This window comes from Mus musculus, chromosome 16 (genome assembly GCF_000001635.26).
Source record: "Mus musculus strain C57BL/6J chromosome 16, GRCm38.p6 C57BL/6J".
In the NCBI taxonomy this organism is placed as follows: Eukaryota; Metazoa; Chordata; class Mammalia; order Rodentia; family Muridae; genus Mus; species Mus musculus.
The window spans coordinates 30,499,445-30,518,603 of NC_000082.6; the positions used below are offsets into that span (position 1 = coordinate 30,499,445).

Sequence of the window (19,159 nt, forward strand, 5' to 3'; positions counted from 1 at the left end):
CTATTCCGCTGACCCACAGGACAACTGGAAGCCAAACATTTTTCATTCTCATCACCTCCTCCACTCCCCACTGGGAGCTTTCCTGCTGTTCCCGCATTCCGGATGGAATGGCGCAGCTGCAGCCGGGACACTGATATCTGATGCCAGGACATAAAAGCTGGGCAAGCCAGCGGACAAAATGTGAAAGAGTTTGGTAAACACATGAGGGAGACTGGGGTGGACAGACAGGTCCAGACCTGCCCTTTGTGGCAGGAAATGTTGCCTAGAATGTCCTCTCTTCTCCCGCAGATGGCGAGAGGGCAGGAGCCACCTTAGGCAGCTGTGACCCTGTGCTGGATGGAACTCTGCAGCTGACACAGGCTGCCTCAGGACATTTAAGTCACTGAAGAATGAACGGACTTTTAATTAGGGAGAACAAGGGCCTTGGCTTCTATGATGCAGCTTCTCCTGGGCAGTCCCAATAATCAGAGAAGGAAACGTCAAAAGACACAGTTGTTTCTTTGTCGTGGTTGTTTTGAACAGAGAGTTCTCCTTCCTTCCTTCCTTCCTTCCTTCCTTCCTTCCTTCCTTCCTTCCTTCCTTCCTTCCTTCCTTCCTCCCTCCCTCCCTCCCTCCCTCCCTCCCTCTCTCTCTCTCTCTCTTTCTTTCTTCCTTTCTTCCATTTTCTTTTTTCTTTTCCAGGCAGGGTTTCACTCTGTAGCTCTGGCTGTCCCAGAACTCACTAAGTAGCCCAGGCTAGATTCAGACTCACAGAGATCCACATGCTGGGATTTAAGACAAGCACCACTAAGCCTGGCTAGGACAGAGGGCTCTTAATTCTCAGCTAAATACAGCTTTGCTGGCAACTGAGGGACAACTTACGGGAAATGGCCAACAAAAGTCACCTCTAGCAAGAAATCTGCTCCCCACAGAAAGAGCCAAGCATCCTGGGAGAATATGGTTTAAGCAGGGAGTGGTAAACACATCAGGATTAGTCACACTCATCCTGCTTCCTGAGCGCGTGAAAGCGGCTGCTGAAAGGTTTACAGACATGACCTTGGCTCAGTTGCTTCTTATGGATGCTGCGATGATTCCTGTTCATATATGTGCAGAGACTGGAGGGCAGATGATCCAAAGTTAGTTCAGAGCACAAACAGGATCCACACGCTGATCTGTCGCCTGATTCCTTGTGCTTATATCGTTCAAGATAAACTAAACTCACCGCTTCTAAGTGCCATCATGGAGAATGATGTCAAGTTATAACACATTTGGAAGCATCAATACTTATCACATAGATGGGAAGACCCAAGCACAGACATTTAAAAAAATATTTATTTTATTCTTTTTTGTTGTTGTGTTTTGTTTGTCTATTTGTTTGAGACGGGGTTCCCTGTGGAGTCCTGGCTGTCTTGGAACTTACGTACCAGGTTGGCCTCGAACTCATATCTGCCTGCCTCTGCCTCCCGACCGCTAAGGTTAAAGGCCTGCACCACCACCAGGATTATTTTATTCTTGATCATGCATATGTGTGTATGCAGGTATTGTACATGTGAGTGCAGGTGGCCTCAGAGGCCAGAGGAATCCGATTCCGTGGAGCTGGAGTTACAGGTGATTATGAGCTGCCAGATGTGGGTGCTGGGACTTGAACTCAGGTCCTCTGGAAGAGCAATATATGCTCTCAATGGCTGAGCCCTCTCTCCAACCCCATCACTGAAGTTTTTTTTTTAGGAAAATGACATTGACAATTTGCTACGAGATCCCTCTGGTGGCAACAGGGTGGACTGGAGCTGGACAGGAAGACTGGAGATCCGTTAGACTGTGGCTGAGGCAAAGGCTCATGGGTAGCGGAAGCACCACGTGCCTCTGAGCTTCGCTTCGCTAGTGTGGTCTGCAGAGCTGCAGCCTGGGTGACACCTTGAGTGTGTCAGAGACACAGACGCTCGTGTGTATGTGTGAGCCTCACCCTGACTCCTGTAAGAAGACAGGAGATTCTCAGTAAGTGCTTTAAAACCTGGCCCACGTTGGTATGGCTCCCTGGGCTTGTCATTTGTTCCTAATCATGGATCCTTCTAAGAATCAGAGGAAAGGCAAATGTGCATATGTGTACATAGTAAAATTGGAGAGGATCTATAGAACAGCATCAGGGTTTTCTCTTCTCACGACTGGGTCTGAAGAAATCTCTAACTCTTCGCAGTTTAGATGGGGGAGGGAGGGTAAGGAGTTGGTGCTTCAAAAAATTTTAGGCCTGAAATACAGGTTGTTGTTTTAGGTGTCTGTAGAGAGCCCAGGCAAGGCTCCATCACACGCAGCCTTTGCTGTGAGGGGGGCAGACTCTGTTCCCATACTGCCCTCAACCCCGGCATTGTTCTCCAAACCTCTGGTGATCTGAGCAGATACCCTAGAGAGACAAAACGGGGCCCACCCTGGCTTCCTTGGGCAGGACAGGGCCTGGCTGTATGTTTTTCTTTAGTTTCAGAAAAGCCAAAATTAGCCTCTCTGTTGTTTCTTTTCTCAGGAGCCTCTAAATTGTATCTCAGGAAAGGATTATTGTGCTCTGGGGACCCTATCTTATCGTGGGGTGTGGCGGTGGCAGGGGGTGGGAGTGGGGGATGGGTAAGAGGGAAATGGTCTTTGACAAATTGGTTCACTTTGGACAATCACATGACTTCCCACCACATCATGCCCACCCCAGCTTCGGTAAGGCTATTGTGTCAATTCCCAAATATTCAGCCAAGTGGGAGGCCTAAGAAAGTCCGGGAGAAACGAGATCTAAAACACAACCATGTGGATGAAGCCCTTTGCTTTCTCTGTCAGGGGTGACACCAGGGAGGCCCTGGCTCTGGGACTTGTACACTGGCTTGAAGGACTGCACACACAGCTGTGGCAAGCCAACTGTTAGGGGCAGTCACCACCTCCTCTTGAGAAGAACAGTTCTGTCTGAGGTGTGGGCTCTGGAGGCTGGAGCATTGGAGCCAAGTGTGTGTCTCAACATAGGCTGGGGTCCCTTGCTGACCCCTTCTGAGGAGATATGAAACTATTCTCGTGGCAAAAACTGCTCAGAAGACAAAACTCACGTGTGGTCAGCCAGGGAACAAAATGTGAGCTGTTTCACACAAAGAATTTAAGGCACGGCCAGGCGTTTGTTTGCCCTTACGCAATCTTCAAAGACTCCTGGGTCTGGTGAGAGCGAGCGAGCGAGCGAGCGCGAGCGTGAGTTCCCACTGACCTCACTCAGCCTTGCTCAGCTTGGGGACATTGGAGGGGGGGCGCGGACAAGGCTGGGGATGGGCAGCCACACGTGAGAACGAGCGTTATCGACGGGGAACACTTTTTCCTCGTGCTCATTCGGTCATCTGTCTGATATGTCTGTGGGTGGAGGTGGGCAGGAGGGAAGGGAGTGTCCAGAAAAGAGCCATGAGGTCATCGGTGCACCGGGCTTCCCTCGCTGACCAATTGTCTTCCTGACGTGGATTCCCAGGGGCTGTACCTCCGCTCCCACACTTGCTAGGATTCCCGATTTGGATCTACACATTTTCTTCCATCTCAAACTATGACCCGACAGCCAGACAGGCAATATATTGTTTGTCAAGACATCTGAGATTTATCTGAAAGCTGCAGCTTGTTTTCAGCTTTGCCGACAGCTTGGATGCATTGGACCCTATCTGAGAGCTATTCCTGCTGCATAACCCCCTAGCTAGGCACCACCATATAGGCAGCCCTCCACCTCCTTGCCCAAGCCCTATCTACTGTTCTGTGACATCTTACTAGGATTTGGGGTTCCTCCCCATCCCCCCCCGCCCCATATCACTGAATCAGTATTACTAGTGAGACGCCTAGACCTTGAGAATCTGTTGTGAGCATGACACCTTCAGAGAGTCTGCAGTGTGTGTGTGTGTGTGTGTGTGTGTGTGTGTGTGTGTGTGTAGGTAGGTAATATGAAAACTGACTTAGCTCCAGTCTTTGGTTCATGAATAGTTCCACTGTGGACTACAGTGTAGAAGTGTGCAGCCGCAAATGAGTTAAGTACCCAACCTCCCTTCTCTACAGACATCCTTCAATAACCAATGAGGCTCAACCCTCCTGACACACTGGTCCTTTTTCCTGGCTGCATAGAGGAATTTGCTGGGTTTTGAACAACAGCCCATCATGTGGTTTCCAGGCAGAGATTAGGCATGTGGGAGATTTTCTCCTACCTTACAGAAAGAAGCAAGCACCTGCCCTGGAGTCCCAGATATCGGCTTCCTCAGGAGTACAGGTGTTGGTAGTCTTAAAGGGGTACCCCCTTTGAACAGTAGTTTTCAGCCCATGTGTCTTGACTTCTGGAGGAGGGGGTGTCAGACAACCAACCCTTTCACAGGGGTTGCCTAAAACCACTGGAAAACACGATTCATAACGGTAGCAAAATTACAGTTATGAAGTAACAAGGGAAATAATTTTATGCCTGGGATCACCACGACATAAGGGACTGCATTAAAGGGTCACAGCATTAGCGTGGCTGAGAACCACTGATCTAGAAGCTTAATAGGAACCACTAAGTACAGTCTTCTGGGCAGACGTCGGGCTTACAGGGCATTTTCTTTCAAAGAACAACCTCACTGTCTGAGAATCCGGATGTGTTGCCACCCTAAGGTTCCAAGGTAGTCAGAGAAAAGCTGCAGCCACCTCAGGGCTCTGGGGAGAGGAGGCGTGGCTCCGTGAGCTGGAACCTGACGTTTGGAAGCAGCTGGTAAACAGAGAGGAGCTCTTCAGGTGAACTACTGGGTCAGCAAAGGCCAAAGCTGCCCCGACGGCCTGTGGGGCCAGCGGAAGGCACAGTAGGACCCGTGTCCAACAGTGACACCGTGAGGCAGCAAGTAGTCACAGCAGCGGTAACGGCCACTAATATCCGTTGGTTTTTACTTAGCCATCACCGGTCTCTTACTACTCATACTTACTATGTCCTGCTTTGTTCTCTGTGCCTTTATATTGTTCATATTTGTTGATGGATTCATTGTGTTTGGATGTATATACTTTACATAGCTTATATAGTCATTTACTGGAAATATTTGTGTGTGCTATGTAGCTTGGTGGCTTTGAACCTCTGACCCTCCTGCCTCCCCCTCCATAGTGCTGAGGGCTATGGGCACAATCCACCACGCTGGCAAATGCACAGCCTCTACTGTGGAACTAGAGAAACAAAAATGAAATGATGTTTTCACCCTCAGAATTTGCAAAACAAAAAAAAAAAAGGTGAACGTGGTTATGGGGGTCCCCAACCCAGTCACTAACTCTATAATACACAAAGGGTTGGGCCAGGAAACGTGAATGAAATCTAAACCACGAACAAGCCACAGGTAGTTCTGATGCAGGGCCAGGGTGGAGAACTGTTGCTTTAATTCAGTAACCGTCACAACTCACAACGAACAGGCAGTCCCATTTCCAGGAACAGTCTAGTTTTCATGAGCATGGCCGAAACTGCCTTTGTGTCATACATGTGTGGGGAATTGTACTCATACACATATAGGACATGTATGCATCCATGCGCCCCGGGCTCTTGACCTCTCTACTTGGGAGACCATGATCTGCTCTTCAAAGACAGACTCAAAGGTCATATCCTTGGTAACTTGCCTCCCAGCTCTGGCTTTCAACAGCCCAGGCTCGCTGGATGCTATGATCTCATCTCTAGACAACACAGGCCAGGACTGGGTGTTATTTAGATTCCTTCCAGACCCAGCAGGGTGGCCTGGACACACTAACCCCTCAGAAAGTATTATTTGATGGCTGGAGAGACTGCTCTTCCAGAGGACCCTGGTTCAATTCCCAGTCTCCACATGGTGGCTCATAACTGTAACTCCAATTCCTGGAACTGGCACCTTTATAGACATATACATACAGACAAAAACATCAATGCACATTAAAATAAATAAAATTTAAAAAGTGTTAGTTGAATGACTATAAAGGAAGGGAAAAGCCAAAGAATATGGAAAGGCAAAGGAGGCAGAAATGTAACCCCATTCATAGGCTAGTCAGTGAAGTCTGATTTAATGTTGGTCCCTTGAGAGAGTTCGACATTTGTTCTGCACTGTGACTGCCCATTGGAGCACTGGCCTGTCTCCCAGTAACTGTGCGTACAGGGAGAGGTGAAATTACAGTATTACTAAGCAACATTCCTTGTCTCACAACCGCTTGTGATGGGAAGATATTAACTATCTCACTTTACAGCTGAGGAAACAGAGGAAGATGTTTCCATGTCGAGCTCCATGTGGCTCAGGGGTAGGGCGCTCGTGGAGCACTCTCTAGCATGGGTTCCCTGTCTGCTCAGTGGGCTCTGCTCTGCCTCTCTGACTCGGCCATTAAGGCCAGCATCTCAGACTGATGGTTATTCTTTGTCAGCGGGACTGGATTTGGCAGCACATCTCAAGGAGATTCTAGTGTGGTTTAACAGAGTGGGGCAGACATGCCCTGAGGGTGGTTGGCTCCCCGTGGGCTGAGAGCTGAGCCTAACACTTACTTCCCTGAGCCTCCTGACTGTGGATGCAAGGTGAGTTGTCCTGCTGCCGTGCCCCGCCCCCTGCAATGAGAACCTGCACCCCTTCAAATTGTGAGCCCCCCCAAAAAACCTCTTCCTCAAGTTCCTTCTGGGTGGGTCCTTGGTCATAGTGATAACAAAAGTAACTGAACTAGTCCAGTCCCCTCTGTCTCCCATCTTCCCTGACATGCCAACACTGGCTCCCCCAGGACACTGGCTCACTTGGGACCGTAGGCGAGTCACTAGATTGACTGCGGGGGGGGGGGGGGGGGGGAACTATTTCCTGCCCAAGGCTGCTCTGTGACCAAGGTAACACACTGTGTGGCTCTGCTCACACATCCCAGGGTCTCCTCAATCCTGCATGCTCACCATTTTAACTGTACATATGGCTGGATAATAAAAATGTGTTCGAGCATTGAAAGACAACCAGGCCGGGCGTGGTGGCGCACGCCTTTAATCCCAGCACTTGGGAGGCAGAGGCAGGCGGATTTCTGAGTTCGAGGCCAGCCTGGTCTACAAAGTGAGTTCCAGGACAGCCAGGGCTACACAGAGAAACCCTGTCTCGAAAAAATAAATAAATAAATAAATAAATAAATAAATAAATAAATAAATAAATAAATGGCAGACTCTGAAAAAAAAAAAAAAGAAAGACAACCAGGTGAGCTTGAAGGAGAAGCGGAACTGGTCCTGAAAATGGGAGAATCCGAACAAACAAAAGGCTTTGTGCCATGAGACGGTGACAGCGGATTTCTCTTTGGGATGTTTTGGAGTTTAAAGGGCTCTTTCATTGCCTCTTAGGCCTCTTTGCATTTCCTGTCAGGCAGAAGAGGTGGACATATATGTGAGCTTAATAATGACAGCCAGGCCCAGTGGCTCACAACTATAATCTCAGTAATGAGGAGGCTAAGACAGGTTCAAGAGCAGCCTAGGCTATATGATGAGTCTAAAGTCAGCTAGGACTACACAGTAAGAGTCTATTGAGAGAGAGAGAGAGAGAGAGAGAGAGATCAGAAAGAATCCTACAACTCGTTAGTGGTAGGAGTCAAGACTTGCCTTCTGAGTCTAAGATCCACGACTGTCTGATGTATAGCAGGCCAGAGCCAGCTGGGGACCCACCAGGTCCTGACCCACCAGACAGTATTACGCCTCCGCCAGGCCTGAGTGCAGGCCCTTCATAGCCCTGTGTTTTATTGTATATTATCTTATCTCAATAGGAAAAGGCAATTGAGGGAGAGAATTTCCTTGTCTGGACGCTCCAGGCTTTCCGTTTGTCCTGCTTCCCTAGTCCAGTCCACCCTTGTCACTCACAGCCGCAGAGGCATCTTATCCGGCTCTCTCTAGGCGCCTCATCCAAGTCACAGGGCCTGTTGTTTTCTCGGGGCCAGGAAACCTGGGATCTGGAGCCCGTCCTGGCCATCAGTATTGCTTTGCTTGGCACCCAGCCACACCTGAAAAGCGGCTAAAAAGTGGCCTCTGGTCACCTAGCTCTTTCATTCGAAGAACCTGAGGACTTTAGGGCCTTGCTAGTAAGTGTGATTGATGTCCCAGAGAGCCTTCTCAATAGGGCTAGCACCGAAAGCCTTCTGTTTAGTCTTTACTTTCTCCGACAGCTTCCTTTGAAAAGAGCCAGTCTATAGGGAGAGCCAGAGGTGATGGTACACACCTGTGAGTGGCCGTATTTATGCTGGGACCTCTGCCAGAATAGCCAGTGTTCTCAAACACAGAGCCATCTGTCCAGCTCTGGTTTTTGTGTTTTAAGCCATGTGAGAATGAGGAATTCAACTAGTAAAATTAAACCTAGAGATTCATGTCAGGACAAAAGATAATCCACTCAGGTACAAGCCCAAATGATTTCAAGGTAATTTAAATGTGCTCTTCAGTTGCAGTTTTCTTTCTTTCATGTTTAGGTGCACTCTCACTATATAACTCTAGCTGGCCTAGAACTCACCATGCATGCCAGACTGGCCTTATATTCACAGACCCACCGGCCTTTGCCCCCTGAGAATCAGAACTAAAGGTGTACACCAACACACCTGGCATGCTTTATGGGTTTTTTTTTAAAGTTTAATGCAAAATATCATGTCTTCATTGAAGTACAATTGTTAATCTTCCCTATTAGGTAATTTTGCATCCTACCCCAAAGTGCTAAGGATTGAGCCAGGGGTTCATTCCGAGTAGCTTAAGAGGGATTATCTGGTGAAGTATGACTATTCCTATAGTCCCCAAACTCGGGTGACTGAGACAGAAGAACTGACTTCCAAGCTAGCCTGACTGATATAGAAAGCCACAGGCCCAGCTATTCAGCAAGATCCTGTGGCACAAACAAACAAGTGAAAAATGTCCTGAGAATACAGTGTCTCTCAGGGTCCCTAGGTTGCCTGTAAGACAATCATTTGAGAAGCTAGAATCACACAGCCCTGTCCAGACCTAGGAAATCATCAGGGACGATGTTCAGAGCTGTAACTGAGTATCGGAACTTCAGGGAATACACATTCACTAAGAAGTGCAAGCCAGCCGGGCGTGGTGGTGCACACCTTTAATCCCAGCACTCGGGAGGCAGAGGCAGGAGGATTTCTGAGCTCGAGGACAGCCTGGTCTACAAAGTGAGTACCAGGACAGCCAGGGCTATATAGAGAAACCCTGTCTCGAAAAATCAAAAAAAAAAAAAAAAAGAAGAAGAAGAAGAAGAAGAAGAAGAAGAAGAAGAAGAAGAAGAAGAAGAAGAAGAAGAAGAAGAAGGAGAAGAAGAAGAAGAAGAAGGAGAAGAAGGAGAAGAAGAAGAAGTGGTGCAAGCTAGTCAGAGCCTCCAGAACCTGAGAACTGGCTCTTGTCATATGCAGCCAGGCATCCTGGGACATCAGGGTGGTGACAAGTGTCTGTGAGCTTCTGTTTTGGTTGTGGCCTTAGAGGATCCCCTGGCTTGCACGGAAAGGCTCCATGTACTGGACACTTGCAGGATGAGAAGGATGGAGGAAAACCATCCAGTTCGGGACAGAGCAGCAGAGATTGCCAGGCTGGGCCAAAAGCTGATGATGGTCAGAGGGTGCTCAGGTCTTATGTGACCTAGGAACTCAGAAGCTGGGGTCTAGTTGGGAATAACCAGGGTCCTGGTACGAAGCCTCCACAGCGATTCCGAATGCGTAGCCGGTTGTTTCTACTTGTCTGTTTTCCAACGTCCCTGTCTAACGACTGTGACTCCCAACCTGCGCTTAATGGAAGCTAGAGGCAATCTGTACAGCCTTGACAGTTGTGGCTGGAAAGCAGGTTGACGCTGGGCTTGAAGCTAAGCCGTGCTGTGCTAGCCTGTAAGGTGCATGAGTGGAGATGATGCTGTGCTCTGGGTCACACCACAGTGTGGCTTCCAGGCTGAGCCTTGCCATGCCATGTGTAGCTCCACTTGCCCAAACATCGTTGGGCTCCATTCGGAGGGGTGACTCTGTGCCTTGCTGTTCACGAGAACACCAGCATGCGCCCGGCAACACCCACAAGGCACAGACTTAAGAACTTAGTCCTAAAAGTCAAAACCCATCACTTCTGCAACGTTAAAGTAAGTTAGGAGTGTAGGAATCACACTTGGGTGTAATGACGTCCTTATCTGGAAAACCAGGCCCAGTAACTGTGAAACACACTAGACCAACCGAGTACGCACCACCCTCACCCAGATTACATAAAAGGACACCCCACGGGCAATGCCAATCACCTCTCTACCAGGGCTGCCACAGGATTCCTGCGTAGTCCTGGCTGTCCAGGAACTAACTCTTCCTCCGGAGTTCAAGGTATGCACCACCACTGTTCAGCTGCCACCCAAGTGTTTACTGTTCCCAGAGTCCTCGCTCAGCTCAGTCTCCACTGCTAGAATTTCCATTGTCAGTCTATCTGCTCATCTGTCCAGATCAGGGCCTTCACCTTGACTCCATAGTTCTGAGCTGAGCCTCTGCAGTGAGGCTGTACCCTGTGACCCTACAGCTTGACTCTCTGTCTCTAGCCTAACGTCCAGACTATATATCTTATATATTTATATATCTTAGCATCTATATATCACCTGCCATAACTGCATTTGTAAAGCTATCTGTCTCTGCCCCCAGTAAAACCTCTGACTCTGCCCCCTTCCTTTCACAGGTTGTAGCTGTTGTGTAACCCAGACAGACAATATTCATACAATTACAAGGTGGTATGGGTGTGTGGTCTGAGAGTTAGTATTAGCAATTAAGATCCAGATAAAAGAACTTGTGTTTGCCGATTGTCTCTTACCAAGGGAAATCTAGACTTCCAAGTAGCTTTTGAATTTACTGTTAATACATTTTGACATTGTGCAAAGGCACGAGCAATCTGTCGCTGGAGGCAAAACAAAGGAAGCTGAAAGTGAAGCAGTTGCGGATGTGTGGGCAGAGCGCCGTTGTTTTCCTTATAAACTTTGGCACGATCTGATTTTCTTTAGTTAAATCGTGCACCTGCATTTTTGTCTTGTAAAAAAGTTGAATGCACTTAGGTAGAATGGTTTGCAGTGCAGCTTTGGGCTATTGGTCAGTCGCAAACACACAGAATATTGCTTATACTATATCTAAGTCACAAATATACACAATAGCCTTATAACGATCTTTTAACACCTCCCTCCCCCGACCCCCACTGGGGAGACACTTAAGTCAGAGGTGCCCAGGCAGAGGAGGCCAGGAGCTAGGGTCCAACGGGCAGAGCCTGCGCTGCTCTCAGGGGGTGGCTGCATGTTGCGCATGCGCCGGCCGCTTCCCCTCCCCCGCATCCCGGAAGTGCCCCAAATGGAGTTGTTATCCTGACTCAGGCCAGCTTTGTGTGGCTCGGCTGCTGGAGAACGCTACTTGCTATCCCCCAGGGCCGTCGAGGGTGAGCTTCGGAGTCAGAAGAGGGGGCAACGACTCGGAGGGAGAGACCGGCCTCTTAGCCATACCCTGCGGAGTACGAAGAAATGCCCCGGCCTCCGCCATCAACGGCGGCCGCTGCCCGCAGTGTTCCCGTGCGACTGGAATAGGATCCTAGGAGTTTAATGACCTGCCCTGCTCAGAAACCGTAGTCCCAAATGTTTGGAGCCGTATTTGGCTGTCAGATTTAAGGCAAAAAGAAAGCAGATTAGGCAGACATTCTTCGGTTCTGGCGATAGAAATGAGAGCATGACGTGTTTCAGCCACGCGCTTTGCCTCTGAGCATCCATTCCACTTGATTTTTTTCTTTAAAAAAAAAAAAATTGCACCGTTGAGACCGAGTTTTGCAAAAATGACCGATGCTATTCTGTAGCCCGAGGATCTTGCCAGCCAGCCTCCTGTCTCGGTCTGGAATAACTGGGATCACAGGCCGGTGCCATCAGACCACCAGCCTTCCTTATTAGGCGTTCTCTGGATCGGTTGAGCTAGCACCAGTCTTGAACTTGTCAGAGACCATCTCTCACTAATTAAAGGAAGAGCTTTGAACACTTCAGCACATCCGGGTTTGTTGTAAGCAGAACCCCCTCTGCCCATGGATGGCCTTTTAATTCTGGGCTTGTTGTAAGCAGAAAAAGATGAGAGGGTGGAAGAGAGTTAAGTGTCTGCCCAGGCAAAAGTGAAGGAGTGGAAAAAGAACACGCAGGGAACTTGGGAAGTGTCCTGAAGGTTCTGCTCCTTTTTTGATGCTAGAAATGGAACCCGGGGTCTTGTGCGTGTTAAGTATTGCTGATCCACTCAGCTATATTTTACCCCTAGAGTATTTATCTCAAACAGGTAATAAAATGTAAGCAGATTGTGTGTGGGTGGGTGGGGGGTGGAGGAGTGGTAAAGCTGCTTGCTGCCCAGACCCCACATGGTAGAAAAAGAGAACTGATACCTGCCAAGTGTCACTTGGACCACCATACACGCTCTGAAAGTGCAGGCGCAACATACACAAGTTGTTAAAAACAACAAAAATAAACCAGGCATTGGTGGCGAACGCCTTTAATCCAAGGACGCTTGGGAGGCAGAGGCAGGCGGACCTCAGTACTCGAGGCCATATAGAACAAGTTCCAGGACAGTCAGGGCTACACAGAGAAACCCAGGCTCAGGAGAACCAACCAACCAATTAATTAAAAAATAATAATAAGTAAATAAATTGAAACAGATTTTCAAGGTGTATATGAAATTTACCTTCATGTAGCGTGTCTTTCTGGATGTGTGTAGAGATGTTAGTCTTACGTGTGAACTGCTGACTGGCATAGTTATGAGAGAAAAAAGGAAGTCTATTTTCACGATGGGGATGGAACCCAAGGGCTCCTGCATGTTAGGGAAGTGCTCTACCATCGACCTGTAGTTATATCCCCAGCTCAGTGGTGGTTGTTTTTTGTTTTGTTTGAGACAGGGTCTCACTATGTTGCCCTGGCTGTCCTGGAACTCACCTGGAACTCTGTACACCAGGCTGGCCTTGAACTCAGAGATCCTTCTGCCTCTCTCTCTCCCAGATACTGGTATTAAAGGAATGAGCCACCACACCCAGCCTGGTTTGTGGGTCTTTTGAGACTGGGTCTTAGTAGCCAGGCTGACCTTTAACTTGTGGAAGCCCTCCTGTCCCAGCTTCCCAAAAAGTGTGAGCCACTAGGCTTGGCCTTTCTTGTTAAAGACAGGGAAAACCATGACTCAGCAGGGAAAGGGCGGCACACTTATTCAGGCCCGGCACAGGAGACCAGCCACGCCCCTTCCTCCACCCAGAGCTTCCCAAACTAGTAACTCATTTCTCAGTGTAACAGCAGTGCATAGATCATCAGATGGTCCTCATGACCTCTTCCTGGAGTGACTGGATGGATTTAAGGGGATTAGTTCTTCAAGGTCTGCACAGTTGTTCTCTCCCCCCACCTCCAGGGTCTCATATATCTCATGCCAACCTTTGCTACAGAGCTAAAGATAGATGACCTTGAACTTCTAATCCTGCTGCCTCCACTTCCCAGACTCCGGGTGTCTATCATCCTACCCCTTATGCTGCACTGCAAGCCAGGGCCTTGCACGTGTTAGGAAAGCATTCGCCCAGCTAAGCCGCAGCCCTCCAGGCAAACTTTTAAGACAACTTAGTAACAAGAGCTCTCCTTAAATCACCCAGACGTCTCTGGCAGGTAACATACCTCAGACTCCAGGAGTTTAAGCAGGGCCTTCATTATCATGGATTATGGCCACTTCTACTTGTGAGGCTGATACTTTGGATACTGTATTTAAACGTGTGTCCTCATCTGTAAAGTGAAAGACTGGGCACGGCTGCTGGGGCCTGCAATCCCAGCACTTGCAATGCTGCCAGGTAGGAAGGCCATGATTTTGAGGTTATCTTGGCCTCTTACAGTCCCTGGTTTTGTTTGTTTGTTTGTTTAAGGAACGTACTTGAAGCACGTGTCTCATGTTTACTCTGTACCCTTGACCACATTTCTGCTTCTTGAAAAGTCAGGGGTGAGGAACTCACTAATTGTAGTCTGCGTGAGCAAGTCGGTCACCTTCCTGCTTTGGTGTCCTGCCTGGCTACAGGGCTCAGCACTAGCCCCCTAACCTCCACAGCCCGCTCTTTTCCAGCTCTCTCCTTACAAAACCATGTCACACCAGTCATGCCGGCCACGTCAGGTTTCTCCTTCCTTGACTAGATCTCCACCCTTCCCTGCCTCTAGATTTGAATGTTCCGGGCTGGAGTGTTCCACTTCACCACATCCCCCCATGGTCCACTCCTCACAGTGGTTTCAGTGGGTAAGACGACAGAGCAGAGCTGACTTAAGCAAGCCACCTCACAAGAGAGCCGAGAGCCCAGAGCAGATAAAGTGGCTTTGAATTCCAGTTTAGAGGTCACCCAAGGGCTTAGGAACCATGCAGAAACCTGCATGACCAACCAATCTCCACTGGCACCCCAGTCGTCACACTGTTGGGACTTGCCCTCAGGAGAAACTGGGCAGCTGCGGCTGAGTCACAGATGGGTCATGGGCCAGCTGCGGGCAGAGTTGTATGCCTTGGCATTGTTCCCAGGTCCCCTCGTGGCAGCCCTCTGTGCTGGGCTTCAGGCTGACTCCTGTTCTCCACCGTGAGACGGTTTTAACTCATTCGGTCAAAATTTATTCACCCCCAGTGCTCGCTCCTGCCTGGCCTCATTCCCTTTACTCATTCCCTCACTCGTGGTCACGTTATTAAAATCATCCTCAAATCGCCTGTCCAAGGATGGAAGTGCACTTCGAGTTGTGTCCGTATGCAAAGCACGCTTTCTGCTACCCGATAAAGCACGTGAGACCCCGTCACCCAGCCTCAGCATACATTTTGCCAGCCTGGAGGGAGTCCTGCTGCTCCAGAGCAGGCGGTAGTTGCCTTTGTCCTGCCAACGATCTGTTAACTGGATGGCAGAAGCCAGTTCCTGTACATCTACCCAGGTCTCCGAGCTGGTGGACCCACTCTTCCACCTGGGCTTAGGGGAGTCTTGAAGAATGCATTCCGCTGAGGTCCAAATGGTAGCTCTTGGTGAGTTCGATCCCATTGTTAAGCAAACAATATTTATGTTTGAATCGCGTGGGACTAGATCCCCTGTCATTTGGAAGAAAGCTCATCTTTACAAACAGGCTCTTCTGTGAACTGGGCATGTGTAGATCTGTCCCCAGGGTCCCCAGCTCCATTTTGAGCTATGGTGTAGACTAGCCATGCTAGGTGACAGGTCAGGGCTCCTCACTCCCTGAGGAGTGTCTGTAGCAGCTTCCATTCCTGACCTGGGTGGCCTCATAGGTTGGTCCCCATCTAGTCACTGACAGACTCCCGACTTTGAGTTCCGAGCTGATGGCTTGGCTCCCGAAGATGTTAGTCATCAGAGGCCAAATCCACGGGGCTCAAAGAGGCCCTGCGCACCTGCACTCTAAGGAGTTCCCCGTCCTTTTTCCTTTCAAGGTTGACATCTTCAGGGTCCCACTGTGGAGAAAAGACAGAAAAGCTATCTTGCTGTGACAGATCCTTTCCAACTTTTATAGCCCAGCCATCCCCAAGTAATGCCCCAAATCCTGGGTCTTATGACCCCAGAAAACACAAGAAAAAATCTGTAAGCACAAGCTAGCCAGGCCTGTGTGCTAGGATCTCGAGAGAGAATATAGCTTTATTAACTTTAGTGTTGTGGGGGATGGATCCCAGGACTTTGAGCATGCGAGGCAAATGTCGTAGCACTCAGTTAAGTCTCCTGCCCTCACGCTGTTATCTCCGCTCCACACAGCTTAGCTTTCAGTCAAGGACTGACAGAACAACCACCTTGAACAGAGTAACTCCGCCTCCCTTTCCATCTCCCCCATCTCTTCCCTCACCAATCTCTGTTCTGAAATCTCCTCCTGGAAACACTCCTGGACAAGAACAGGCCAACTTGGCTCTCTTTGCAGCCCAAGGGGACGACTCCTCCAGCAGCAAGCTTTACGCTCTGGAGATTCAGTCCACTGAACTCTTCCGCCTCACTTGTTATTGCCTACACCACGCATCGCATCCGCATACGGACAGCTCTGGCCTCTCTTTAGACATCTGCCTCGCCCTCCCGGAGATGACAAGTTCCTAAAGAGCAGAGCAGAGCTCCACCTTTACCCCCACATAGGCTTTTCTCTCAGCTTGGGGCTCAGTAGACTTGTCTAAAGTAAACACTTAAAGGTCAACTCCTGGCCTTGCTGATGGTTCCGTTCCCAGCGTTTACAGTGCAACTCTCGACTATCTGTAACTCCAATTCCAGAGGATCTGGCGCCCTCTTCTGGCCTCCTCGGGCACTACAGGCATATGGTACACATTCATGCAGGCAAAAACTCGTCCATATACAGACAATAAAGTAAATATTTTCTAAAAAGCCATTTCAGGGCCAGTGAGGTGGTTCAGTGGGTAAAATGTGTTTGGTGCCAAGTCTGATAGCGCGAGCTTGGTCCCCGAGAGCCACGTGATGGAGGGGCAGACTTGATTTCCTGTGCGCGCGCACACACTTAATTTTTAAAAAGCTGATTCAGCATGATGGATACTGCCATCACCGACTCCAGTAAAACTGACAAATTGAAATCTGCAGAGGTCTGAAAGAAAGGATTAGAAAGCGAGCTTGTAAGTATAGATGGAGCTGTCTGCAAAATATCCTTCAAAGACAACAAAGCAGAGAGTGAGTGGGTTCTGCGCACTATTTAAGATGAAGAACTTCAGAGCTGGGCATGGTGGTGCACCCCGTTAATCCAAGCACCCCAGAGTTTGAGGCCAGTCTGTAGATGTCTACATAGAGTTCCAGGACAATGGGACTATACAGCAAAAGCCTGTCACAAAAAATACAAACCCAAACAAGAAAAACCCAGAAACAAGCAGTGCTCAAGGAAGCAATGTCAGCTTGGACTGAAAGACCTCCCTATTCGGGCAGGATCCTAGACCCAGACATGCACGTGCACCCAGGGAAGGACACTCTGCTGTCACAGATCACTTCTGAGAAGTCCCAGAGAAAACCTTCAGTGCTTTCATGTAACGCCCATAGCTCTGAAACACAAATTTTGGCTGTGTCAAGACTGTTTTTTCCCACAACCATTAAGGACTTGAGTCTGGAGCTCTGTGACCCCAGTGATGCGAAGGGCAGAGACAAGAGGGCTGCTGGGGCCTGCTGCCTGCCAGTCTCACTGAAAAATGCAAGGTTAGTGGAGAGACCGTGACACAAAGAATATGGTGGAGAGAGGTTAAGGACATGATTCTTGGCCTCTACAAGTGCATGATATTCTGTACAATCTTTTTTTTTTTTTTTTGGTTTTTCGAGACAGGGTTTCTCTGTATAGCCCTGGCTGTCCTGGAACTCACTTTGTAGACCAGGCTGGCCTCGAACTCAGAGATCCACCTGCCTCTGCCTCCCGAATGCTGGGATTAAAGGCGTGCACCACCACGCCCGGCTTTTTTTTTTTTAAGATTTATTTATTTATTATTATATGTAAGTACACTGTAGCTGTCTTCAGACACTCCAGAAGAGGGCATCAGATTTCATTACCGATGGTTGTGAGCCACCATGTGGTTGCTGGGATTTGAACTCTGGACCTTCAGAAGAGCAGTCGGCGCTCTTAACCACTGAGCCATCTCGCCAGTCCAATCTTTTTTTTTTTTTAAATTCTGTACAATCGTATACACATGTGCGCATGCTCGCACGCGCGCACACACACACACACACACACACACACACACATATACACAGAGAAAGAGAAAGAGAGAGAGAGAGAGCTAAAAAGACCCCTGTATCCCAGTATCCCAGTGACCCTGCAAACCTGGCACTGAGATAACTTGGTTCACGCAGCTCAGCCCTCTGGGGCACCCGTCTGGGGTTCTGCAAACTTTCTGCATAGTTGTGATTGCAGACTCTTTCCATACATCAAAGTTTCTCCATCTTCAGAGCCATGTGCTCGGTGGCAGAAGCAGGGACCTATTCTGCCCTCTGAGGATGGCCAGGACACCTTTTATGAAGAGCACAGACCTGAGTCCAAGGTCAGAGATCTCAGAATGTTCCCTGGATCAACAACGCCGAAAGCACCAAGCCACCAGTCGTCCGGCTGACGTTAGGGTCTCTGCAGACACTGACGGTGGAGTGAGACACGCAGCGTGTCATCTTAACAAGCTATTACAGAACTTCTGAGATGCTCTGATGTTTGAAAGCCACTGTTCCAACTCCTCAAACTAAGTTATTAGTTCACCTGCCCACGAACAGAAACAGCCTGCCTGACACTTTGATGTGGACTAAATCTTAGAAAGGCAACTGAAGTCTCTGACTTCGGAATCTGTAGGATAACATGCTGAGATGCTCTGAGCGATTAGAAAAACACAATTAGAAGTAAGGCATAAATTAATGTGGGTGAGTGATGTATTCTTGTGTCACAAACACTCCTGGGTGATAGAAGACAGGCACAGGTGACTGTCGGGAAATATGCCCATCTGGTATTGCAAGTGAGGACACGGCCAGCTGCCTGAGGACACAGAAAGACAGCAGGGAGCCTGTGGCTGTTTCTCATAACCACTGCCGCAGCCACACCCCACAGACCACTTGTGACCTGTAGCTATTCCACAGACCCTCCCTGACTGTGTCTCTTCACTGGGTTACACACATCTTCTCTGAGCTCCTCCCTGGTTGAGCCAGTCTACCCTGAATACTCCCTGGTTCAGAAAAGACTTTGAAAGAGAGCACCCGGAGTCCCGCCTCCTGATCTTTCTTATCTCTTATTTATTTTTCTTGGCAGTGCTGGGACTAAGCTGCCCCGTAGGCTAACAGCTGTCCTACACTTCTCCAGACTGCGTTCCCTTTTTGATTTTTAAACCAAAAGAATTGCCGTGTGCTCCATCCAAGGAAGTCTAACAAAAATAGAAATTGGAAAAACAAGCCGTGGAAGTCCCTCCCGAAAGACACCAAACGCTTGTCCGTACCTGCTCCGAGTTTAGGGCTTCCCAATACTTCTGCTGTGGGATAAAAAGAGACAGAGAACAAGTTGGACAGATGGCACCCCTGCCACAGAGCAAAGCGCATCAGCTCATAGCTCAGTGAGCCAAGAGTCAGAGCTTTGGTGGCTGGGAGAAAGGACGCAACACTCCAGCAAGCAGGAAGGTGGTCGCTATTAGCAGAGTAGTTAATTTAGTAAGTTAGTTAAATGATCAACAACAACAAACAAAACAAAACAAAACAAAAAACAAACGCCATGATTACTATGCAGGCTTGTGGATTCTGGGGAAA

At 48.9% G+C, this 19,159-nt stretch overlaps 1 protein-coding gene across 15 annotated transcripts in view; it reads right to left on the reverse strand.

Annotated features, from left to right (window-relative positions):
- Positions 1-12,410: 12,410 nt before the first annotated feature.
- Tmem44 (transmembrane protein 44) overlaps positions 12,411-19,159 on the reverse strand; it is a 38,971-nt gene continuing 32,222 nt past the window's right edge. For 4 of the 15 annotated variants that reach the window (NM_172614.3, NM_001384250.1, NM_001384249.1 and 1 more), the window contains one exon: positions 12,411-15,378. In NM_172614.3, the coding sequence (NP_766202.3) occupies positions 15,271-15,378 (108 nt within the window). In that variant the 3' untranslated portion in view covers positions 12,411-15,270. Of the gene's footprint in view, positions 15,379-17,708; positions 18,015-18,855; positions 18,889-19,159 lie in introns of those variants that run through there. The other 11 variants (NM_001384248.1, NM_001357415.1, NM_001357413.1 and 8 more) reach the window with 8 other exon arrangements.